Below are 21,864 nucleotides of genomic sequence, written 5' to 3' on the forward strand. Positions count from 1 at the left end.
TGAAGAGACACCATGACCATGGCAACTCTTACAAGGACAACATTTAATTGGGGCTGGCTTACAGGTTCAGAGGTTCAGTCCATCATCATCAAGGCGGGAGGAGCATGGCAGCACCCAGGCAGGCATGGCACAGGAGGAGCTGAGAGTTCTACATCTTCATCTGAAGGTCGACAAGACTGGCTTCCAAGCAGTTAGAATAAGGAGTTTAAAGCCCATGCCCACAACAACACACTTCTTCCAACAAGGCCACACATACCCCAACAAGGTCAAAGCTCCAAACAGTACCACTTCCTGCGCCGAGCATATACAGACCATCACATTCCACTCCCTGGCCCCCATAGGCTTGTTCGAACATGAGTCTATGGGGGCCATACCTAAACATAGCATAATGCAAAATACTTTTCAATCCGACTTCCGAAGTCCCCATAGTCTATAGCAAGTCTCAGCAATGTTCAAAGTCCAAAGTCGCTTCTGAGATTCACCCAATCACTTAACTGTAATCCCCAAAGCAAGACAAAAAATCAGCTGGGCAAACGCCAAATTCTGCATCTCCATGTCTGATGCCAAAGCAGTCTTCAGATCTCCAACTCCTTTTTCATCTTTGTTGACTGCAATAAACTTCTTTCTCCTGGGCTGGTTTTGCCTCCTGTGCAGCTTTTCCTGGCAGATGGCCCATGGCTCTGGCATCTTTAACATCTTGGGGTTTCCAAGTCAACTTCAGTTTCACAGCTTCTTGTTCTAATGTCTGGGATCCACCCAAGATCTTCTAGGCTCCTCCAAAGGGCACATCACCTCTCCAGCTCTGCCCTCCGTAGCACTCTAGGCTCAGGTTGATCCACTCCACTGCTGCTGCTGTTCTTGGTGGTCATCCCATGGCACTGGCATCTCCAATATGCTGGGGTCTTCTGCTGAAACTGGGCTTCACCAATAGCCTCTCATAGGCTCTCTTCATGGTAACAAGCCTCAACTTCTTTGCATGACCCCTTCAGTCCTGGGCTGTCAACTGCAACCGAGGTTGCATCTTCACCAATGGCCTTCCATGGCCTCTCACAGTGCTGAGCCTCAGCTGCTCTCCATGACCCCTCCAACCTTCAAAGCCAGCACCACCTGGGTGACTCTTATACATTACCAAGTCCAGCTGCAGCACGAGGTACAACCTGGGCTATCTCTGGAACATAGCCTCTGTGCTCTCAGAAAACACCTCCCAGAAGATTTCACTTCAGTGATGCTGGTCTCTTCTTAATCACCGCTAATTTCTTAGCCCCAGCTAACCAGCAACAATTGTCCCAATAGTCCCTTCTATTTTTCACCCTAAGGCCAGAGCCACATGGCTGAAGCTGCCAAGTTCTGCTGCTTGCTGGAGCTGGACCATGGCCCCCTTATTCTATTACCAGTTTTTCTACTTCCAATTCCCTCACTCCCTAAGCTTGGCTTTCCTGAAACCAGCAAGGCAGATTGCCTTGAACTCAGAGATCTGCATGGCTCTGTCTCCTGAATGCTGGGATTAAAGGCTGGACCTAAGCTTTTCTCTGCTTAGAACTTGCTCTGTCCCAGGCTGGGTTTGAACTCAGAGATCTGCTTGCCTCTGTCTCCTGTAAAGGTGTGCACCACCCTGCCTGGGCCTAACCATCTCATGGCCACTGTGCTCCAAGACCCAGATCAAAAGCCTGTGCCCTCCATTTCTGAACTGTAGTTCGTGGCCAGGTTAAAAGTCCAAGTGAAAACAATAACCAAGTAATAACACCTAACATGATAGAACTACTCCCTGTTTAAGGGCAAACAAAAAAACAGTAAGCTTAGCTGGGTGGGATCCTGCCCCGAGGTCACCACCCCTTCATCTTTATCTCCTCAAACCCAGGACTTGGCTCCATCTTGCTTCCTGACGGCCTTTATTACTTGAATCATACATTTCGCATTTTTCCTTTCTCGACTTGCTGTGCTTGTTCAAAATGCTCTTCATAAAACCAAACTAGAGAATGAAGTCTCTGCTGGGCTTTTTTGAGACTTCCTTTGTCAATGCAATTAATATAAATCTTGTTACCTTAGCCTCAGGTAGATGTTAGGCCCTGGCAAAAAGCAGACACATTCTTCACCAAAATACCACAAAAACAGTCTCTGGGCCACATAGTGAAACACCTTAGGCCTGGTCTGCACAGCTCAAATCACTCTCAGCTACAGTCCTCCATATTCCTACTAGGCTGGTCCATTAAGCCCCACTTAAAGCATTCCACTGCTTTCCAAATCCAAAGTCCCCAAATCCACATTCTTCCAAACTAAAGCATGGTCAGGCCTATCACAGCAATACCCCAGTCCACGGTACCAGCTTCTGTTTTGGTTAAGGTTTCCAGTGCTGTGAAGAGTCACCATGACCAAGACAACTCTTATAAGGACAACATCTAACTGGGGCTGGCTTACAGCTTCTGAGGTTCAGTCCATCATCATCAAGACAGGAGGAGCATGGCAGCATCCAGGCAGGCGTGGTACAGGAGGAGCTGAGAGTTCTACATCTTCATCTGAAGGCTGCTAGGAGAAGACTGGCTTCCAAGCAGCTAGGATGAGGTCTTAAAGCCCACGCCCACAATGACACGCCTACTCCAACAAGGCCACACCTCCTAATAGTGCCACTCTGAGCCAAGCACATTCAAACCACCAAATCAAGTCTCAGAGAAAATACAGAAGAGCTGGGTATGATGACACGAGACTTAATTCTAACACCCAGGAGGCAGATGCAGGGGGATCTCTGTGAGTTCCAAGCCAGCTAGAGCAAGTCTCAAAAAACCCCAAACCGGGCCTGGACACATGGCTTGGCAATTCACAGTCCTTTCTGCTGCTGTGGGAACGAGAGCTCGATGACTAGTGCTCTTCTCAGACTGCTCACAGCCCTCTGTAGCTCCAGCACCCAGGGGCCTGACACGCTCTCTTGACCCACCCTGACCCCCCTCAGAAAACCCATGGTAGCAAAACTTTCAGAATATCAGAATAGAAAAAATATCAGAATAGAAAAGATCTCCTTTTTTGGGGGGGGGGAATAAGGGGGAATCAAGTCAGAGTTTGTTTTTGTAGCTGTTCTACAAGTCACTCTGTAGACCAGGCTAGCCTCAAACTCATAGATCCCACCTGCCTCTGCCTCCTGAGTGCTGGGATCAAAGGCCTGACCCTCATTTTTTTTTTTCGTAAAATAAAAATCCCAACAACAAATCGCTATTAACCTTGGCATTTTTCAGAGCGGAGCTCACTTGCTCCAGGTCATGGGTAAAAGCAGCTCAGCCCAAACTTGAACCACACAGTCTTGTTTGCATACACAGTCTCTGAAGCCAGTCAGGCCTTGGGGAAGGCCACCTCACAGTGAACTTTCCTCTCCCTTCCCCGGTTCCCATGGAGACCAGCAGCAAGACACTGCAGCAGCTCAGTGGCCAGAGGGCGGGGCCTTGTTACAGAGAGGCCTCATCAGGGCCACAGGAAGGCTGCCAGAACCCTGTGAGTGACCCCTGCAGTGAGTGACCGGAACCCCAGCACCTGGGAGGAAGCAGGAGAGTTAAGAGTTCAAGGTCAGCCCTGGCTGCACGCTCTATTCCAAAATAAATAAAGGCTGTAGAAATGCTGTGTCTGTCCCAGGAGGGAGGCCGGGAAGGCCTGGAGCGTGGGGCCTGTTGAGTGATCAGGCACTTTCAGCACACAGACACAGGCCCCTGGGCTCCTGCTCAGCACACAGACGCAGGCCCCTGGGCTCCCGCTATGCTCCAACCACCCCCTTTTCAGGGAAGCCAGACACACTGCATCCAGCCCTGTCACCCACAGAAGCTTGAGATGACAAATTGTGACCCGCACCTTGTCATCCTGGCCACGATGGAAACTTTGAGACCAGCCTGGGCTACATAGTTAAGACTCTACCTCAGAAAGACCAAATTAAACTTACTTAGTTTTGCTTTTGAAGAACCTTGCCGAAACCTTCAAAATAAAATGTGGCCAGATCCCCTCGAGCGTCTATTGACTTGAGAATGTGGCCAATAAAAATTCCTCCAAAGACAAGGTCCTCCATGAAGGCTTAGCCAGTACAGGAGCTCGCGGCCAAGCCTCCGGCCTGCCCGGTCCCCAGGCCCACGGAGATGGAAGGAGAGAACCAGTTCCACAGCTATCTGACCTCCATATGAGGACCATGGGATGCTGCTGCCCACCTCACCACGACAACAATAAAATGTTTGTTTAGACAAGATCTCACTATGTAGCCCAGGCTGGCCTCATATCAGAGACTGACCTGCCTCTCAAGCACCAGGATTGAAGGTGTGTGCCACACCTAGCATAATATATATTTTTATTTTAAAAAATAATATAGGTCCAGGCGGTGGTGGTGCACGCCTTTAATCTCAGCACTTAGGAGGCAGAGGCAGGCGGATTTCTGAGTTCCAGGCCAGCCTGGTCTACAGAGTGAGTTCCAGGACAGCCAGGGCTACACAGAGAAACCCTGTCTTGAAAAAACCAAATCAAAAAAAAAAGAAACTCACCAACTTGCCATCGAGGGAAACAAACCAAAGTGTTAACGGGAGGCTAAGGCTTGCTCATGACTGCCAGGGGCCAGCTCACGACTGCCAGGGGCCAGCCCCAGGGACCCAACACCCCCTTCATCCCTCTACTACCACATACGTGCACTCCAGTGTGTTCACGCACACACAGATTTTTAGAGGTTGAGCTTCATATAACTCTAGCAAGCCGTGGCACTGGTGTAGCATATGCAAAGGCCCTGGGTCCCAACCCCAGCACCATGAGGCGGTGGTAATGATCATTTAGGTGCCGTATCATTAACTTTCCTATAACGGGAATTATCACGTTAATACCCAGAAGGAAGAGCTGCGATTTAAAAAAAAAATCCCACTGGGAAGCTCAGCCCAGATGACCTATAGCTATTATCAAGTCCTCTGAGATATGAGGCCAGCCTGGGCTACGTGAAGTCCTGCCTCAAAGCAATCATCCGACTGGGGCCCCAGAGCTGGGGGTTCTCGCTGTAGTTCTGGGCTGTACAAGGTCTTCCGGGTCCCACAGGCCCCCTCATGCTCTCACCCACTGGCTCAGGAGGGACAGTCACAATGACTACATCCCCAAGGCTCAGCCATGGGTTAGTGACTGCTGGGCAATCTCCGTTATACCAGAGCTGAGAAGCACCAGCTGGAGGGGACCGAGGGACCTTCGAGCACCAGGCCCGTGTGGCTTCAGTCTGCTATCTGAGACCCAGGGTCTGAGAAGAGTCTGGAGACCTCACTTAGGCCCAGAAACAAGGGCTATGGAAGGAGAGAGAGAGAGAGACAGAGACAGAGAGAGAGACAGAGACAGAGAGACAGAGACAGAGAAGAAAGCAAACAGAAAGGATGGGGTGGGGCAGCTGCGGGGCAGGGCTGCAGAGTTCTTTCCACTGCAAACCTCATTCCCCTGGAGCATCCACCAGCAGACCCCATGCGATTCCTCAGACACGCCTTTCACACCTAGGGCAGGGCGCTGACACCTAAGACTCCACGTTCACCCGAGCCTTCCCTGGCTACACGGTGTGTCTTGGTGTCCACACAAGCTAGTGAGGCCAGGAGTGCACCTCTGGTGTGCCCAGCACTGAAGCTGCCCCCCATGGAGTCGGTACGCAGTAAATATTTACGGAGCCCGTGAATTCGTGAGTCACGGGGGCTATTTTTAGTCTGCGTGCTCGGCTGTAAATTTCAGTTGGCTTTTGGGTGAGTGTGCGGAGCGAGCAGATAGGACTGCCTTGGCTGGGCCTTGTGTGACATGGCCTACAGGACCAGGAGTGTCACTGGGCTGGGCTGGCTTACCCAGACATCTCTCCCCAACTCGTTCCCTCTTGTCTCAGGTGTCACTGTGCTTTGGACCACAGAGTTCAGAACCAAACTCAGACCCAACCCCAACCGGAAGAATGAAGCATTCTTCCACAAACCAGAAACTCGGGCCTTTGTCCTTCTCTCTTCCCAGTCCAAGACCTGGTCCTGGCTAAGCACTCGCTCTACCGCTGAGGCACGCCCACAGCCTCTACAACGCCATTTAACATGTTATTTTGTGCAAGGCCTGGGGTGCACACTTGGAATCCCAGCTCTCTGAGGCAGAGGCAGAGGCCTGCTTAAGTCTGAGGCCAGCCAGGGCTATAATGCAAGACCTTGTCTTTTGTTTTGTTTTTTAGAGACAGGGTTTCTCTGTGTAGCCCTGGCTGTCCTGGAACTTACTTTGTAGACCAGGCTAGCCTCAAACTCCGAAATTCACCTGCCCTGCCTCTCAAGTGCTGGGATTAAAGGTGTGCATCACCACTGCCCAGCTAATGATCTCATTTTAAAAGGTGAGAATATGGGCTGGAGAGATGGCTCGGAGAGTAAGAGCACTGACTGCTCTTCCGGAGGTCCCGAGTTCAAATCCCAGCAACCACATGGTGGCTCCCAACCATCTGTAACGGAATCTGACGCCCTCTTCTGGTGTGTCTGAAGACAGCTACAGTATATTTACATATAATAATAAATAAATCTAAATAAATTTGAGAGTAAACATTTAAATATGTTCTACTTTCTCTTTCATCAACATCGTTTCATCAAACGTTTCCTTGGGGTATAGATCAATACTAGCTCTGAAAACAAACACCACTTCTGAGAATATGGAGTGGCTAGAGATACCAGCTCAGCCTGGGTAGCACTGAGAGCCACTGGCTTGAGCAGAGGCTTTGACTCAGTCAGCACAATGCCCTGGGACCCATCTCCAGCCCCACAAAACCCCAGAGTGGGGGCGCGCTTTTTCTACTAATTTATGAGGAGAAAAGATGAAAGGGGGAGGGGAGAGGAAAGGACAAGGGGAGGGGGACAGGGGGTGGGGAGGCCACACAGGTGCTCAGAGGACAACTTGTCTCTCCTATCACCACAGGGGTCCTAAGGACCTAACGCTAACCTTCACACTTGTCAGCAAGTGCCATCCCCATTTATCAGGATCCGTGAGGAAGAACTCCTGCAGACATCACAGTCAACGGTTGCTCTATGACTTTTTTGTGTCGTTGCAAAAGATCAAAAGTTTAGACATTAAAACAATAAAGACAGCTGGATGGTGGTGGCGCACGCCTGTAATCCCAGTACTTGGGAGGCAGAGGCAGGCGGATTTCTGAGTTTGAGGCCAGCCTGGTCTACAGAGTGAGTTCCAGGACAGCCAGGGCTATACAGAGAAACCCTGTCTCGAAAAAAAAACCAAATCCAAAAAACAATAAAGACAATATTCTGCTCAATTATGATGGCATGGATCTAAGATGACGGGACCTGTTCTGGGTGGCTGGCGGTGCCTGGGTCCCTGGACTGTGCTTCCCCAGACACCATCAGGGTCTCGAGGCTGGACCTGGGATCCCTTGACCATCTTGTTCTATCTTATTGCATTTTATATGGTTATCTGGGGGGGGGGGAGGATGGGGCCACTTGCTTGTCACAGCACACACGTGGAGGACAGGAGACAGCTCTGGGGAGGAGCCTTCTCACCTGGGGTCATCAGACTCCCCTTTACCCCGAGCCATCTCAACAGCCCATGTCTTACTTTCATTCTATGTGTATAATCATGTTTTATCTTAATGATGTCTTTAACGGCCTTCCAAATACAGTCACATTCAAAGCTAGGGTTTCTGTATAGGAGTCTGGGGGAGGGGACTACAGTACTGCCCACAGCACTTCTCAAGCAAGCCCAGAGAATGCAGGGAGACCCTGTGTTAGAGTAAAAGGTCAGGGGAGAGCTGGAGGCTCAGAGGGGCAGACCCGGCCTAATCAACAAAGCTAAGCAAGGAGCTTCTTCCCATTCGCGATTAAAAAGCTGAGCTTGGGCTGAAGGGATGGCTCAGCGGGTAAGAGCGCTGACTGCTCTTCCGAAGGTCATGAGTTCAAATCCCAACACCCACATGGTGGCTCGCAACCATCCGTAAAGAGATCTGACGCCCTCTTCTGATATCCAAAGACAGCTACAGTGTACTTACATACAATAAATAAATAAATCTGAAAAAAAAAAAGCTGATCTCATTATGGGGATCAACACCCAGATAAGTGTATATGGTGCCCAAGGTTTGGTTTTGTTTGAAGACAGATGAGACACTTTAAAAGTACAATGGGTATAGGGTCACTCAAAGGGAGTTCCAGCTGCATGAGCCCAGGCTAACTCTGCCCCATTAAGAGTCATTTACTGGGCTGGAGAAATAGCTCAGTGGTTAAGAGCACCGACTGCTCTTCCAAAGGTCCTGAGTTCAAATCCCAGCAACCACATGGTGGCTCACAACCATCCGTAATGAGATCTGACTCCCTCTTCTGGAGTGTCTGAAGACAGCTACAGTGTACTTACATATAATAAATAAATAAATCTTTAAAAAAAAAAAAAAAGAGTCATTTACCAAAGCCCGGGAACAGTGCTGGCTGTCACTGCGTAAGGGCAGGGTCATGCTGGCATCCAGTGGGTGGAGCCATGATAAAAAGACAGGCCACCGAACCCTGCCCATCAGTCCTGCTGAGGACAGCAGCCCACCCTGGCCAAGCCTGGCTCCATCTATGTAGACACAAACTGCCCAGAGGCCACCTGTGGCCAGACTCTGCCACAGCAGGATGCCGTTACCACTGCCTCTCCTCAGGGAGAGCAGCCATGGCTACTCTCTGAGAGGCAAAGGGGAAGCTCTGTGTCCAGGCAGGCAAAGGCGTGTGCCACCACCACCCGGCTACACACACACATTTAAAAATTTAAAAATAAATACTCAGATTACCCAATCTGAGCCAGGTATGGTGGCACACGCCTGTAATCCCAGCACTTGGGAGGCAGAGGCAGGTGGATTTCTGAGTTCAAGGCCAGCCTGGTCTACAGAGTGAGTTCCAGGACAGCCAGGGCTACACAAGAGAAACCCTGTCTCGAAAAACCAGAAAAAAAAGAAAGAAAAAAAAGAAAAAAAAGAAAGAAAGAAAAGAAAAGAAAAGAAAGAAAAGATCACCCAGTCCAGAATATAGTTCAAATAGGAGACTGTCTAGCATGCATGAAGCAAGGCCTGGGATCCGTCCCTGGGACCAAATAAGCCAGCTGTGGTGGTGCACCTCTGGAAGCACAACATGCAGGACCCATGTGGAGGCAGAAGGGTCAGAGGTTCAAGACCATCCCAGGCTACATACCAAACTGGAAGCCAAAGATACCTGAGACTCAGCACGCGTGCACACACACACACAAAAGCACAAACATACATGTGTGCATACAGCCATACCTTAGTGGACCCTTTGGCAGAACACAAATATCTTTCAGACCCTGCATGGTGAGAGTCTCTCGTTTCCTTCCAGGACCTACTGAACACCGCACGTCTGGTCAGAAGCAGATGTCACAGGCCACTGTCCCTGAAACTGCAGCCATGGCTCCCAGCATTTGGGCGGCCTCCTGGCTTCCTCTCAAATGACCCTTGTTTTCATTTACACTGTGGAAAAGAGACTCCCTGTTACCACTACAAAGAGACTGCAGACATCACAGGCCCCGCAGAACCACACGGGTAGCTCCCTGTTTCCCAGGGCCTGTCCTTGCACACTGACCACAGAACAGAAACCTGCTAATGAGAACCAGCTCCAGCCTCACTTTAGTGAGCAGACAGGTGCTTAATCTCATCGCAGCTTGACACACCACGGCTGGCCGCTACCCCCGAGGGCACGGCTCACCCTGTTCTCAAGAAAAAACAGAGGAGGAAGGGAAACTGAGGTCAGGATATGGGAGAATAAATTAAAAAAAAAAAAAAAAACAGAGAGAGAAAGAAATGAGCTATATTCCATAAAGACAATACAACCAATCCTTTTGAAAGACCAAGTCTTAGGGGCTGGAGAGATGGCTCAGCGGTTAAGAGCACTGACTGCTCTTCCAGAGGTCCTGAGTTCAATTCCCAATAACCACATGGTGGCTCACAACCATCTGTAATAAGATCTGACGCCCTTTTCTGATGTGTCTAAGGACAGCTACAGTGTACTCATATAAATAAATCTTAAAAAAAAAAAAAGACCAAGTCTTATGTAGCCAAGGCTAGCCAGCCTCAAACTTACTATCTAGCTAAGACTAGCCTAGAATTCCTGATGCTCCTGCCTCTACCTCCCCAGTGCTGGGATTATCAGTGTGCTTCACCTATAAGAAGATTATAACAACATAAAAATTTTATAATCATATAAAGAAATTATAACGCATCTTTTTCTTTAAAAACTAAACCGAAGCTGGATGCTGTATGAAAAACACCTGTAATCCCAGCACCTGGGAGGCAGAGGCAGGCAGATCTCTGAGTTCCAGGCCAGCCTGGTCTACAGTAAGAGTTCTAGGCCAGCCAGGGCTACACAGAGAAACCCTGTCTGCAAAAAACAAACAATAAAAACTGAACCAAACCCCCGGGGTGGGGCTAGCCTGCTAGAGCAGCACCTGTCCACCCAGCAAGCGCAAAGCCCTAAGAATGGAATCCAGACCCAAGAAACATGCTAAGGAAACCCCGTTGTAAAACAGCGAATAAACACCAAAGTCCACTTCACCTGAAGCAGAAGGCACTTCCTGTCCGTGACTGAACCCGAGGAGCTAAAGAGAACTCCGGCAGCTGATCCCTCCCTCGCTAGCTCAGGTCAAGGCAAACTGCAGCGGCTCTTCTCCATGGGGACCGACCGGCACCCATGGCTCCCCTCCCCCTCCCCCGGGGCCCTACCTGGGCTGGCATTCACACATCCTCTGGTATCCACAAGGACAGGCACATCCGGTCCCCTTGAGTGGCAGAGGGAGGGACTCTGTGGCTGGCAGCGGATGGCACCAAAGCAGTTGGCAGAGGGCAGGGGCAGGGAGGTCACTTCCTGATGGGCCACGGCCAAGACTTCTTCCCACTGTCTGCACCCAAGAGCGCAGAGCCCTTCTGGAGGCACCTCAACCCGATCGATCTATAGATCAGGAGAAAGGACCGGGAGGGAGGGCGGCTCTAGACTCCACCCGGCAACGGAGTCTCCTCCTCAAACACACCCCGGAACGCCAGGCACGAAGGCCACCCCTCTTCACACTGAACAAAGGAGTTTATTGAACACATTCTGGGTGTGATAGCTCACAGCTGGAATCCCAAGGGAGCACTGCAGTTTGTAGCCAGCCTGGGCTACAAGAGGCCCGGTCTCAAAAAAGGCCAACCAAAGCTGGGCTGGAGAGACATGTCCACGCTTAGAGTGGTTAAAGCATGCGTGTCAGTGGGCTTTTAGACAAAACCGTCTAAAAGCTCACTGACACGCATGCTTTAACCACAGCAACTTTTCAAATGAATTATGTCTTTAAAAACGTGTCATGCCCTACTGGGCAGCGGTGGCGTCCGCCTTTACTACCAGCACATGGGAGGGAGGCAGAGGCAGGTGGATCTCTGAGTTCCAGGTCAGCCTGGACTCCACAGCCTGTCCAGGACAGCCAGGGCTGGTTATACTGAGAAACTGTCTTTAAAAAAAAAAAACCAAAAAATGCAAACCCCAAGAAACAAACCAAAAGCAGAGCTGTGCGGGCTGGGCAGGAGTCCTCCCCCAACCAGGAGTCCTCCCCCGGCCAGGCTTGTCCGAGTCTTCACTTCCACCACAACTGTAACGCTCAGCCCTTCAATAAACACCAAAGGCCACTGTGCTGGTGAACCAGGCAGGTTCAGGAGTCAGACACCTCTTGGGTCTTAAATAAACATTTGCCATTCCTATTGCTACTCCCACCATACACCCACCCACACACACGCACACACGCACGCACACATGCATATGCACACACACACACACACACACACGCACGCACAGAGCAGGAACTGACAACAGGAGGCTGGAATCTCTTCTGTCAAGTAGCCAACAGACATCATGAGACAGCCAGCCCCCACAGAGGCCCCATCTAGACCCCAGCAGCACCACTGGAATGGGCGCCCCAGAGAGCCTGCCCGGTCTCTCCGCTTCCCTTCTTGGAAGCAATCAATTTCTAAGGTGATTCTAATCACCTTAGAAATCAAATTCTAAAGTTCCAGAGAGTCATTTCCCACCTTCTGAAGGCCTCCCAGCCATGAGACACCTGTCTCCTTATTCCAAGATACCTGCACAGCATCTCTAAAAAGATATAATTGTTCTTTAAATGCCTTACTTTCTGGTTGCTGTGACAAAACGCCACGGTCAAGCAACTTAAAAAAGCCAACGTTTAAATATGTGCCAAGGTTCTCGAGTGACAGAGGACAGCTTTTAGGAGTCAGTTCTCTCCTGTCACAGGGTCACAGGACTCAGACTCAGGTAGTCAGGCGTGGCAGCAGGTGCCTGAGCCACCTCGGGCCCTCTGTCTTAGTCAGGGCTGCAGCAGCGGGAAGAGACCCCATGACAGAAAGCAAGTCAGGGAGGAAAGGGCCTGTTGGGCTTACACTTCCAGTCCATCTCTGGAGGAAGTCAGGACAGGAACTCACACAGGGCAGGAGCCTGAGGCAGGACCTGATGCAGAACCCACAGAGGGGGCAGCTTACTGGCTTGCTTCCCACGCCTCGGTCAGGCTGTTTCCTTATGGAACCCAGGGCCACCAGCCCAGGGGCGGCCCCGCCCACAATAACTGGGCCCTCCCCACCATCATTGAGAAAGTGCCTTACAGCTGCAGATCTTACAGAGACATTCATTCCTCTTACCTCTCAGTTGAGGCGCCCTCCTGTCAGGTAACTCCAGCTTGTGTCAAGTTAACATAAAAATCTACTTTTTTAGACTTTTATTTGCTTTTACCTATGTGTACGTGTGACTATCTGGGGACATCTGCACAGGAGCACAGGCGCCTGGAGAAGCCAGAAGCTGGGCTCACAGACTGCTGTGAGCCATTTGGGGTGTGCACACGAAACTCTGGCCCTCTGGAAGGAGAGCAAAGAGTCTCAACTTCTGGGCCATCCGCCCCGACTTTGGTTTTTTTTTTTTTTTTTGAGACCTGCCCCACTATAAAAGGGGCTTTGTGACCCCTCCTCCCTCCCTCCCTCTCTCTCTCTCTCTCCCTTTCTCTCTCTCTTTCTCTCTCTCTCCCCTCTCGTCCACTCTTCTTGCCTCTTGCCCACCCCCCTCTCCCCATTCTTCTCCCCTCTTTCCACATGGTCATGGCCGGCTCTCACTCCTCTATCTCTTCTTTCCCCCTACTTTTCTATAGTAAAGCTGTAAAATCTGGGCTGTCTGTTCTTATAAAAATGCGCCGTGCTGGAGCGATGGAACAGGCCTCAGCGTCTCCAGCTGCAGGACCAGACCAAGGACTCTCCCGCCTGGCCGGGCTGCCTCCACAGGTACACAGCTGCTCAAAAGGCCCACACCCACACACATAAAATAAACATAAGAAAGATGGGGCTGGAGAGATGGCTCAGCGGTTAAGAGCACTGACTACCTTTCCGAAGGTCCTGAGTTCAAATCCCAGCACCCACATGGTGGCTCACAACCATCCGTAATGAGATCTGACACCCTCTTCTGGGGTGTCTGAAGACAGCGACAGTGTACTTACATATAATTAATTAATAAATCTTTTTTTTTTTAAAGAAACAAGATGGGCAGACAGACAGACAGACAGACCTAGATGTGGAGAATTTAAAGTAGCTTTTCTAAGCTTTCCCATCCGGGAAACTGCAGTGGCCTTGAACCCAGCTCCTGGGCTCAGAGTCCAACTAGCCGAAGACCTTTGACCTGGAACAGAATGCAGCTCAACCAGAAGTCACGGTCATGATGTCATCAAATGGTTTCCAGCCCTGCGGTGCAAATGCCTTGCTTCCTGACTGGATGGTTCCAATGTCTTTCCTTCCTCAGACTCAGCTCAGGGCCAGCGGAAGCCTCGGCACTGGAGGGGAGTCTCTATGACGTGGTACCCTGGTTATGTTTTTGTTTGAGGCAAGGTCTCAAGTAGCCCAGGCTGGCCTGAAACTCAAAAGCATTGAGCCATTTCGCTCCCCCTTTTGTGGGGATTGTCATGAGGCCCAGCAGACTGGGACCACCAGTTTCCTCTCTGTTCACGCCACTGACCAGTTATGACTCAGGAAGACCTCCTGTCTCTGTTTCCCCAGCATCCCAAATACCAAACTCTTCCCCTTAGGCTGGAGAGATGGCTCAGTGGGCACAGCACTGGCTGCTCCTGCAGAGACCAGGGTTCAATTCCCAGCACCCACATCACGACTCACAATTGGCGGTACCTCGGTTCCAGGCCAATCTGACACCATTTTCTGGTCTCCACGGGCACTGCACACACAATGCACAGACACACATATACACAGTCAAGGAAACATTCATAAAATAAAAATAATTTCTAAAAAGTTGCGACCTAACTGGCCCAGAAATCAGATCTCCCTGCCTCTGCCTCCCAAATGGTGGGGTTAAGTTTATCTGATACAGCATCCACCTTTGGTTTAGTTTTTAAAGAAAAAGATCAGTTTTAACCAGACAGGTGGTGCACGCCTATAATCCCAACACTGGGGAGGTAGAAACAGGAGGATCAAGAATTCTAGGCCAGTATTAGCAACATAGTGAGTTTGAGGCTAGCTAGCCTTGGCTAATAAGACTTGGCTAATAAGAGATGCCCTCTTTTGGCCTCTGGGAGCACTGCAGACATGGTACACACACACATATGCTGACAAAACACCTATGCATATAAAATAAAGATAAGCCCATCTTTATTTTGTATTTGTGTGTGTGTGTGTCTATATGTATGTATGTGGTGTGTGTGCGCGGGGGCTGGTATATGTCTCAGCGTGAGGGGGAGTGTATGCATGGGAACACACGTACGCAAATGTTTTGCCTATGAGTATGTATGTGCACCACGTGTACCTATGAGCACAGGTGCCTGGCACTCAGTCGTCAGGAGGGTACCTCAGACCCCTGGACAATGGAGTAGGGAATGGTTGGTTCTGAGCCACCACGAAGGGCGCTGACAGAAACCACACCCTGGTTCCCTACCAGAGCCACAAGTGCTCTGAACTGCTGGGCCATCTCTCCAGTCTGGAAATCAGGCTTGAAAGAAAACAGACATGGTTTACCTCATGCGTGCATCTGGGAGCAGGGAAACGCCAAGGGACCACAAGGCTGGAGCTGGGTCTCTGCGTCCACCTGTGTCACGGGCCCAGCTCAGGCCAGGCTCTGTCTTCAGAGCCACCTCCATGGGCTCTGGTAGCTCTGCCTACTCTGGAACGCATGAGTGTAGACCAACGTGGCTTCAAACTCACAAGAGATCCGACTGCCTCTGCCTCTGCCTCTGCCTCTGCCTCTGCCTCTGCCTCTGCCTCTGCCCCTGCTGGGATCACAGACCTGGATCACCATATCCAAGTGATTTTTTGGTTTTTTGTTTTGTTTTGTTTTTTGTTTGTTTGGTTTTTTGGGGGATTTGGTTTTTTTCTTCGAGACAGAGTTTCTCTGTGTAGCCCTGGTTGTCCTGGAACTCACTCTGTAGACCAGGCTGGCTTCGAACTTAGAAATCTGCCTGCCTCTGCCTCCCAGAGTGCTGGGATTAAAGGCGTGTGCTCCATCACTGCCACCCACAATTTTTTTTTAATATAAAATTATCTGGCCTCCTCCCTCTAGACCTCTGAAAGTCAAATCACTTCTACCCTGTAAACCACCACTTCTACCAACTTTTTGTTAACACTCTTCTGATATGCACGGACCCAGGCCCTCAACCAGGACTTCCCATTTAAATTCAGTGGGGAACTTTGGAAAGACACATACAAAGAGCTAGGCCGGGTGGCAAGGGCCATCTTTCCACCTAATCTACTAGAGTGGGTGAGGCAGGAAATGTCGCCAGTTAAGTCCCTCGTGCTCCGAGAGCCTTCAGAGCCAGAAGAATTTCAGGAGACCCCCGACTTAAATAAAAGGCAGACACAGCTGAGGACACAGCTGAGCGTATTACAGCTCTTGCCTGAGCCCAACCCCCAGCACTGGGAAAGAAACAAAGACTGGCACACAGCCTCCACAGCTTGCACAGGACATCCAGCTTGGATGGGAACCCGAGGGCGCCCAGGCACTTAGAGAACCCCCAAGCATCCCGCAGAGTCTATAAGCCGCCTCCCCATTATACTGTGTACGGCGCCCAAATCCGTGTAAATACTACATAATGGATCACACCGGACCACGGAGAGCATGCTGGCACAAGTCATTTCCATTCCCTACATTTCAAAAAATCAGCAGGTGGCTGAATTTGTGAGCCGAGAGGCCGCCGTCGAGAGCCCGTCAGGGATGGGCTTCAAGTTCCCAGGTAAACTCATGCAACACCTTCTAGGCAGAGAGCTTGCTTAAATCAGATTTTCAGAACCACCACCAGGCACAGTCCCTGCATTTAACAAGGAGACTCGAATCAACCGAGGCACACTAGAGTCTGCTGATCTTACTAATTAAAGTGTTTATTGCAGGGACTGGGGTGGGGTTCCAGGCAGAGGTCTGACTGCGTGCCTTCATCAAAACACACATTCTGGGGGCTGGGGGGTGTAGCTCAGTGGTAGAGTGCCTAGCAGGGCGGGAGGACCGGGTTTGGTCCTTGGCACCATCCAAACCCCAAACAGTAAGAAAGCCGACAAACACAAACACCGCCCGCAGGAAGTGTGGGGCAGGAAACGTGGGAACCGTGTTCCAGCACCTTCCCGCCCCCGCCCCCACCACCACCCCAGGCTTTCCGTTTCCGTTTCCCACTCGGTAGACTTGAGTAGTGCCTCCGAACCGACCGAGGCTTCAGGGAAGCCAGGCACAAAGAGCCCACAAGATGGCAGCTGGCATCTCTCCTCCTTACACAGATACCTGGCTAGCAGCCCCACCCAGCTCCGGCGTCCCGCGGCCGAGCTACCGGGAACCCCAGGGAGGGCGCCCCACACCCCGCCCTGCCGCATCGCTTTACCTGCGCGGCCCGTGGATACGCACCTCCCAGGTCCCACCCCCAGGGGCTCCGATTGGCGGGTGGAGGCGCAGCCTGGGACACTGCATTCTCCCCGGCCCGACCCCTGTCCCCAGGGGGTCGATCCCGCCCCCACCGCCAGCCCCTGGGGGTGCCCCGCACGCCAGCACAGGCTCCCAGGGGCCGCGGCAGGTGTCCCCTCCTCCCTGCCCGCGGCCTGGCCACTCACCCGGCGCGCGGCCTACTGTCCACCCGCTTCTTGTGGCGCACGGGCTGCAGCGGGATGCTGTCCGTCATGTCGCCGCCCGCCGCGCCCCCTGCGCTCCCCGCGGCCTCCGCGCCGCCCCGGGGCAGGGGGAGGAGGCGCCGGCAGCGGGCGGGCCGGGCCCGCAGCGCAGGGGCGAGGTCGCGAGCGCCGGGCCACGCGCGGAGCCGCCCGCGCGGCCCGACCGACGGACACGGCCGCACCATGGGCCCCGCTCCGCGCTGCGCCCACGCGCGCGCCCGCCCGCCGCCCGGGGCCGCCGCAGTGTCCCCGCCCCGGCCTGCGCCGCGCGCCCCCCACGCGCGCCCACCCGGCCACGCGCCCCCCGCCTTGTCCGTGCGCGGGCGCGGGCGCGCGCCCCCGCCGCACTCACCCCACCCCGGGCATTCTCTCCAGCTGGCTCGGCGCCGTGTGCACACACCCCGCCCTGCTCACCCCACCTCTACGCCGCGGACACCCGCACACACGGCCTGCCTCCTCGGCTGCAACCTGCTCCTCATGCTCGGGTCCCCCGAGTTTCGGGTCGTGGTTGGGGGCAGGAGATGGGCAGGTTTTCGAACCCCCACACACCCTGTGGCATCCATCGCAATCACACCTCTCGCTCCAGCTGCATTCCTAAATCACAGTAACAGACTCACAGCTGCGCCTTCACCCAAACACCCAGACACTGGGTGATCGCATGCACAGGCTGTGTCCGTCAGTCTGTCTGCATAAAAACAGGGCGGCAGAGAATAGCTCAGCATTTAAGAGCAGCCACCATTGCTGGACACACCTGCAACTTCAGCCCCCGGGGATCGGAGACCCTCTGCTGGCCTCCAGGGCACCTGCGCAGACGTGGCATACACTCCCGCAGGCATATCTACTTAAAAGAACAATGAAAACAAACCTTTTTTAAAAAACAGCACATGGGAGCCGAATTTGGTGGTATATGCCTTTGATCCCAGCACTTGGGAGGAAGAGACAGGCTGAATTCAAGGTCAGCCTGGTCTACAGAGCCTTGGTCAGCAAGGGATACACAGAGAAACGCTGTCAATAAATAAAAAAACAAATAAATAAATAAACTAACAATCAGTCAATCAGCATATAGAGGGCTAGAGAGGTGGTTCATCGGTCTTGTGCACTGGCTGCACTTGTAGAGGACCTGGGTTCGATTCCCACCACCCTTGTATTGGCTGATTAATGTTGGCAGTTCAGTTCCAGGGAAATGATGCCCTCTCCTGGCCACTGTCGGCACTGCATGCATATGATTCAGACATACATGCATACATGCAAAAAATAGTAAAAATACACAAATCTTTTTAAAAATGAGTATGTATGTCAAGTCCCTCAAGCTGTAACACCGTGTAACTACCATAAACGATGCTGAGATATGAGGAGCAGTTTTCTGCTGATGTTTTCTGCCAGAGTCCCTATCTTCTACAATATTTTCTCCATCAAGGAAAAGAAAAAACCTGACTGAGATTCCAAATAAAGTCCCCAAGGAAGGAGGCATCAGAAGTACCTTTCAGGAGAAAACACCATTTTTCCACCAGCTGAGCTGGCTGGCTTGTTTCCCCTTCGCTTCTAGAATGGTAAGGTCCTAGGTTTTGTCCCCAGCACAACGCGAAGGCGCGCGCGCACACACACACACACACACACACATGCACATACACCCCAGCCATGTGGCACACACAGCTTATTAAGTGCATTTAGGCAGACCATACCTCCGCCCCACATCCCTCCCCAACTTCTCAAACAAGGTCTGTACAGCCCTAATTGACCTTGAACTCTAGTCCAGGCTGGCTTCAAAGAAACTCACCAGCCTCCGCCAGCCAGAGCTGGAATTAAAGGTGTATACTACTATACCCAGCCACAGATAGACTTGTAGTGGATTTAACTACATCCTAAAGCTGTCAGGAAGTCCCAAAAGGCCTGTCCAATAAATCCAAATAACTAAACCTGTTTCCTGAGCAAGGCACAGAAACTCAAGAGTTGCCAGCACAAAACCACAAGGTCATCAGGGAGCAGGGCTAGGCTCCAAACTCCAGCCATCAGGATTTGGGCATCGGGTCACAGCAGAAGCACAGTTACCAGAACCCTATAGAGCGCCAAGCAACCATTGTCCCACACACATTTGAGCACTCCCTGGCCTCCTACAGCAGTTTCCAGAGGTGAAACTCCTCCCGGCAAACCCATGCTCTGCAGGGGTCTATTTCCTTGTCAGTGACTGAACTCCACGACAGTCCCTGACTCAGGCAGCCTTGGAAGGAGCATTAGCAGGGTGTGCATGCCAGAAGCACTGCGTGGGCAAGGCTCCAGGGCAGCAGAATGTGCCTGTGTGTGAAATACAGTCTCCATTGGTAGCCCAGGCTAGCCTCAACTTCCCAATCTGTCTACCTCAGCCTCCTGAGTGCTGGAGTTAAGTACAAGCCCCACCTAAAAAAAAAAAAAAACAGCCTACTTCTTTTTTTTAAAGTCTTCACTCTCATAAGACAATCTCTGGTAAAGCCTTGGTGTCCAATGAGTTGGAGGCTCTCCTGGGCTACTTGGGGGAGTTCCAGGCTATCCTGAGCTACATGAGGGAGACCCTGTCTCAAAAAAAAAACCAAAAACAGCCCTACCCACTCAATGTGTCCCTGATTCCTAGGTGTCTAAAAAGATCTTTGAGACGGGCAGTAGTGGCACACGCCTTTAATCCCAGCACTTGGGAGGCAGAGGCAGGTGGATTTCTGAGTTTGAGGCCAGCCTGGTCTACAAAGTGAGTTCCATGACAACCAGGGCTACACAGAGAAACCCTGTCTCAAAAAAAAAAAAAAACAAACACCAAAAATAAATAAATAAAAATATCTTTGAATAAGGTGATCCAGCCCGGCTCCTGCTTTCCAGAAATCAGAAACACCAACTGGAGCCGGGCGATGGTGGCTCACGCCTTTAATCCCAGCACTTGGGAGACAGAGGCAGGTGAATTTCTGAGTTCATGGCCAGCCTGGTCTACAGAGTGAGTTCCAGGACAGCCAGGGCTACACAGAGAAACCCTGTCCCAAAAGAAACCAGAAGAGAGAGAGAGAGAGAGAGAGAGAGAGAGAGAGAGAGAGAGAGAGAGAGAGAGAGAGAGAGAGAGAAAGAAAGAAAGAAAGAAAGAAAGAAAGAAAGAAAGAAAGAAAGAAAGAAAGAAAGAAAGAAAGAAAGAAAGAAAGAAAGAAAGAAAGTCCAGCGGGCAGGTTTCCGTGACTGGCATGGCTTCCCGGTGGATGGCAACAGGTGTGAATTGGATTACACCTGAACCTCCTCCGCTCAAGCCACAGGGCTTCAAGCTCTTACTGGAGTCCTGTAGGCTGCCTACATCTTCGTCAGGAGTTCTGGCAGGGATGTGATGAAATAGAGGGCAGGGAACGTGGGGGGCTCAGGATGACTCAGAAATTTTTTTTTTTTTTGGATCTGACCAGTGACTTGTCTCAGGTGAAGGCACTGGCTGTAGCAGAACAGGAATTTAGGTCCCACACCCACATAAAGGTGGGACTGAGAAGACTGGGGGGGGGGGGCTATCTGACCCAAGCTGAGACTTGACTACACAGGGATATCATCTGACCCACACCTTTCATATGGGCACTTGCGAAGACGTGTACGTGTGCGCATGTGCATACACACTCTTGAGCAGACACACCTGTGCACACTAGCAGACACAGGTACACACACACACACAGAAATGATAGCTACCCAGCCGGCTCAGCAGTTAAAGGTGTTTGCCACCCGAGGCCCTGGATTCTATCTCCACAGTCTTGGTGGGAGGAGAGGAGCAGTGGCTGCTGAGTTTCCTCTGACTCCACACTCACGATTGGCTCACACACACTCTCACGTACACATACGTAATAAAAAGTACAACTTTTCAAAAGGTTTTGAGTAGGGCATGGTGGTGCATGCCTTTAATCCCAGATTTAGCGGGCACAGGCAGGCAGATCTGAGTTCCTAGATATAGTAGGAGCTATTTTCACTTATTTTCAGGCCAGGGTTTCTCTGTGTAGCTCTGGGTGTCCTGGGACTTCATCTGTAGATCACATTAGTCTTGAACTCAGAGATCTGCCTCCGATGTAAAGGTCTCCAACCGTCACAGATCAGAAGCTTGGGACACATCATGGGACACAACTTCTTGGAAAGCAGTGCTTATAGGACCACTCGGGAACTACAGAATCCATTCTTAAACTCAGTATCATGCAGCCCAGACTGACCTTGAATTTACCTTTTTCCTCAATTCCAAGTGTGGGGATTACAGGTGTGGCCCCGTGCCTGGCTTTAAACTACAATACCATTGTTTCCAGAAAGAGTTCCAGGAAGTGCAGGGGAATCCAAAGGAATCCAACTCACCGCTCTAAGGGCCTTGGAACAGTCCAGGAACTAAAATGGAAGATACATTCAACAGGAAAGAAATTGTCCTTGGAGGGATCTTTTGGAAGGTCACAGGAGCCCTAAGATAAGACTGAATATCCTACCACATCCTCCGGTCACAAAGACCAAAACCTGAATTAGCTCTGGGCTATTTTGTTATAAATGGTTGCCAAGGAAATGAGGACGGTCCAACCCGGTTTTAGCAGTAATCAGCTAAGTTCCCCTTCAGTTTGTAAATTCATTTCAACCTTCCAGAAGGAGTGTAATTTAAGTGTTCTGCTTAGCTTGAGGGCTATAGGGTGAGGCCCACAGATAAGGCCAATTTCTTAGAAGCTCATTTTTCCTCTCAAAAAAGGTCAAATGCATTTTAGCATTAGAATGTGTTTCTGTATTGT

General features: G+C 51.2%; 1 protein-coding gene across 4 annotated transcripts in view; it reads right to left on the bottom strand.

Annotated features, from left to right (window-relative positions):
- Nucleotides 1–17,501, bottom strand: part of Atp9a (ATPase phospholipid transporting 9A (putative)) — a 108,031-nt gene extending 90,530 nt beyond the window's left edge. Inside the window, exon 1 of one of the 4 annotated variants that reach the window (XM_052184395.1) lies at nucleotides 17,481–17,501. In XM_052184395.1, the coding sequence (XP_052040355.1) occupies nucleotides 17,481–17,494 (14 nt within the window). In that variant the 5' untranslated portion in view covers nucleotides 17,495–17,501. Of the gene's footprint in view, nucleotides 1–10,687; nucleotides 10,789–17,071; nucleotides 17,366–17,480 lie in introns of those variants that run through there. The other 3 variants (XM_052184393.1, XM_052184392.1, XM_052184394.1) reach the window with 3 other exon arrangements.
- Between the last annotated feature and the right edge of the window lie 4,363 nt (nucleotides 17,502–21,864).

Source organism: Apodemus sylvaticus, chromosome 5, assembly GCF_947179515.1.
Source record: "Apodemus sylvaticus chromosome 5, mApoSyl1.1, whole genome shotgun sequence".
In the NCBI taxonomy this organism is placed as follows: domain Eukaryota; kingdom Metazoa; phylum Chordata; class Mammalia; order Rodentia; family Muridae; genus Apodemus; species Apodemus sylvaticus.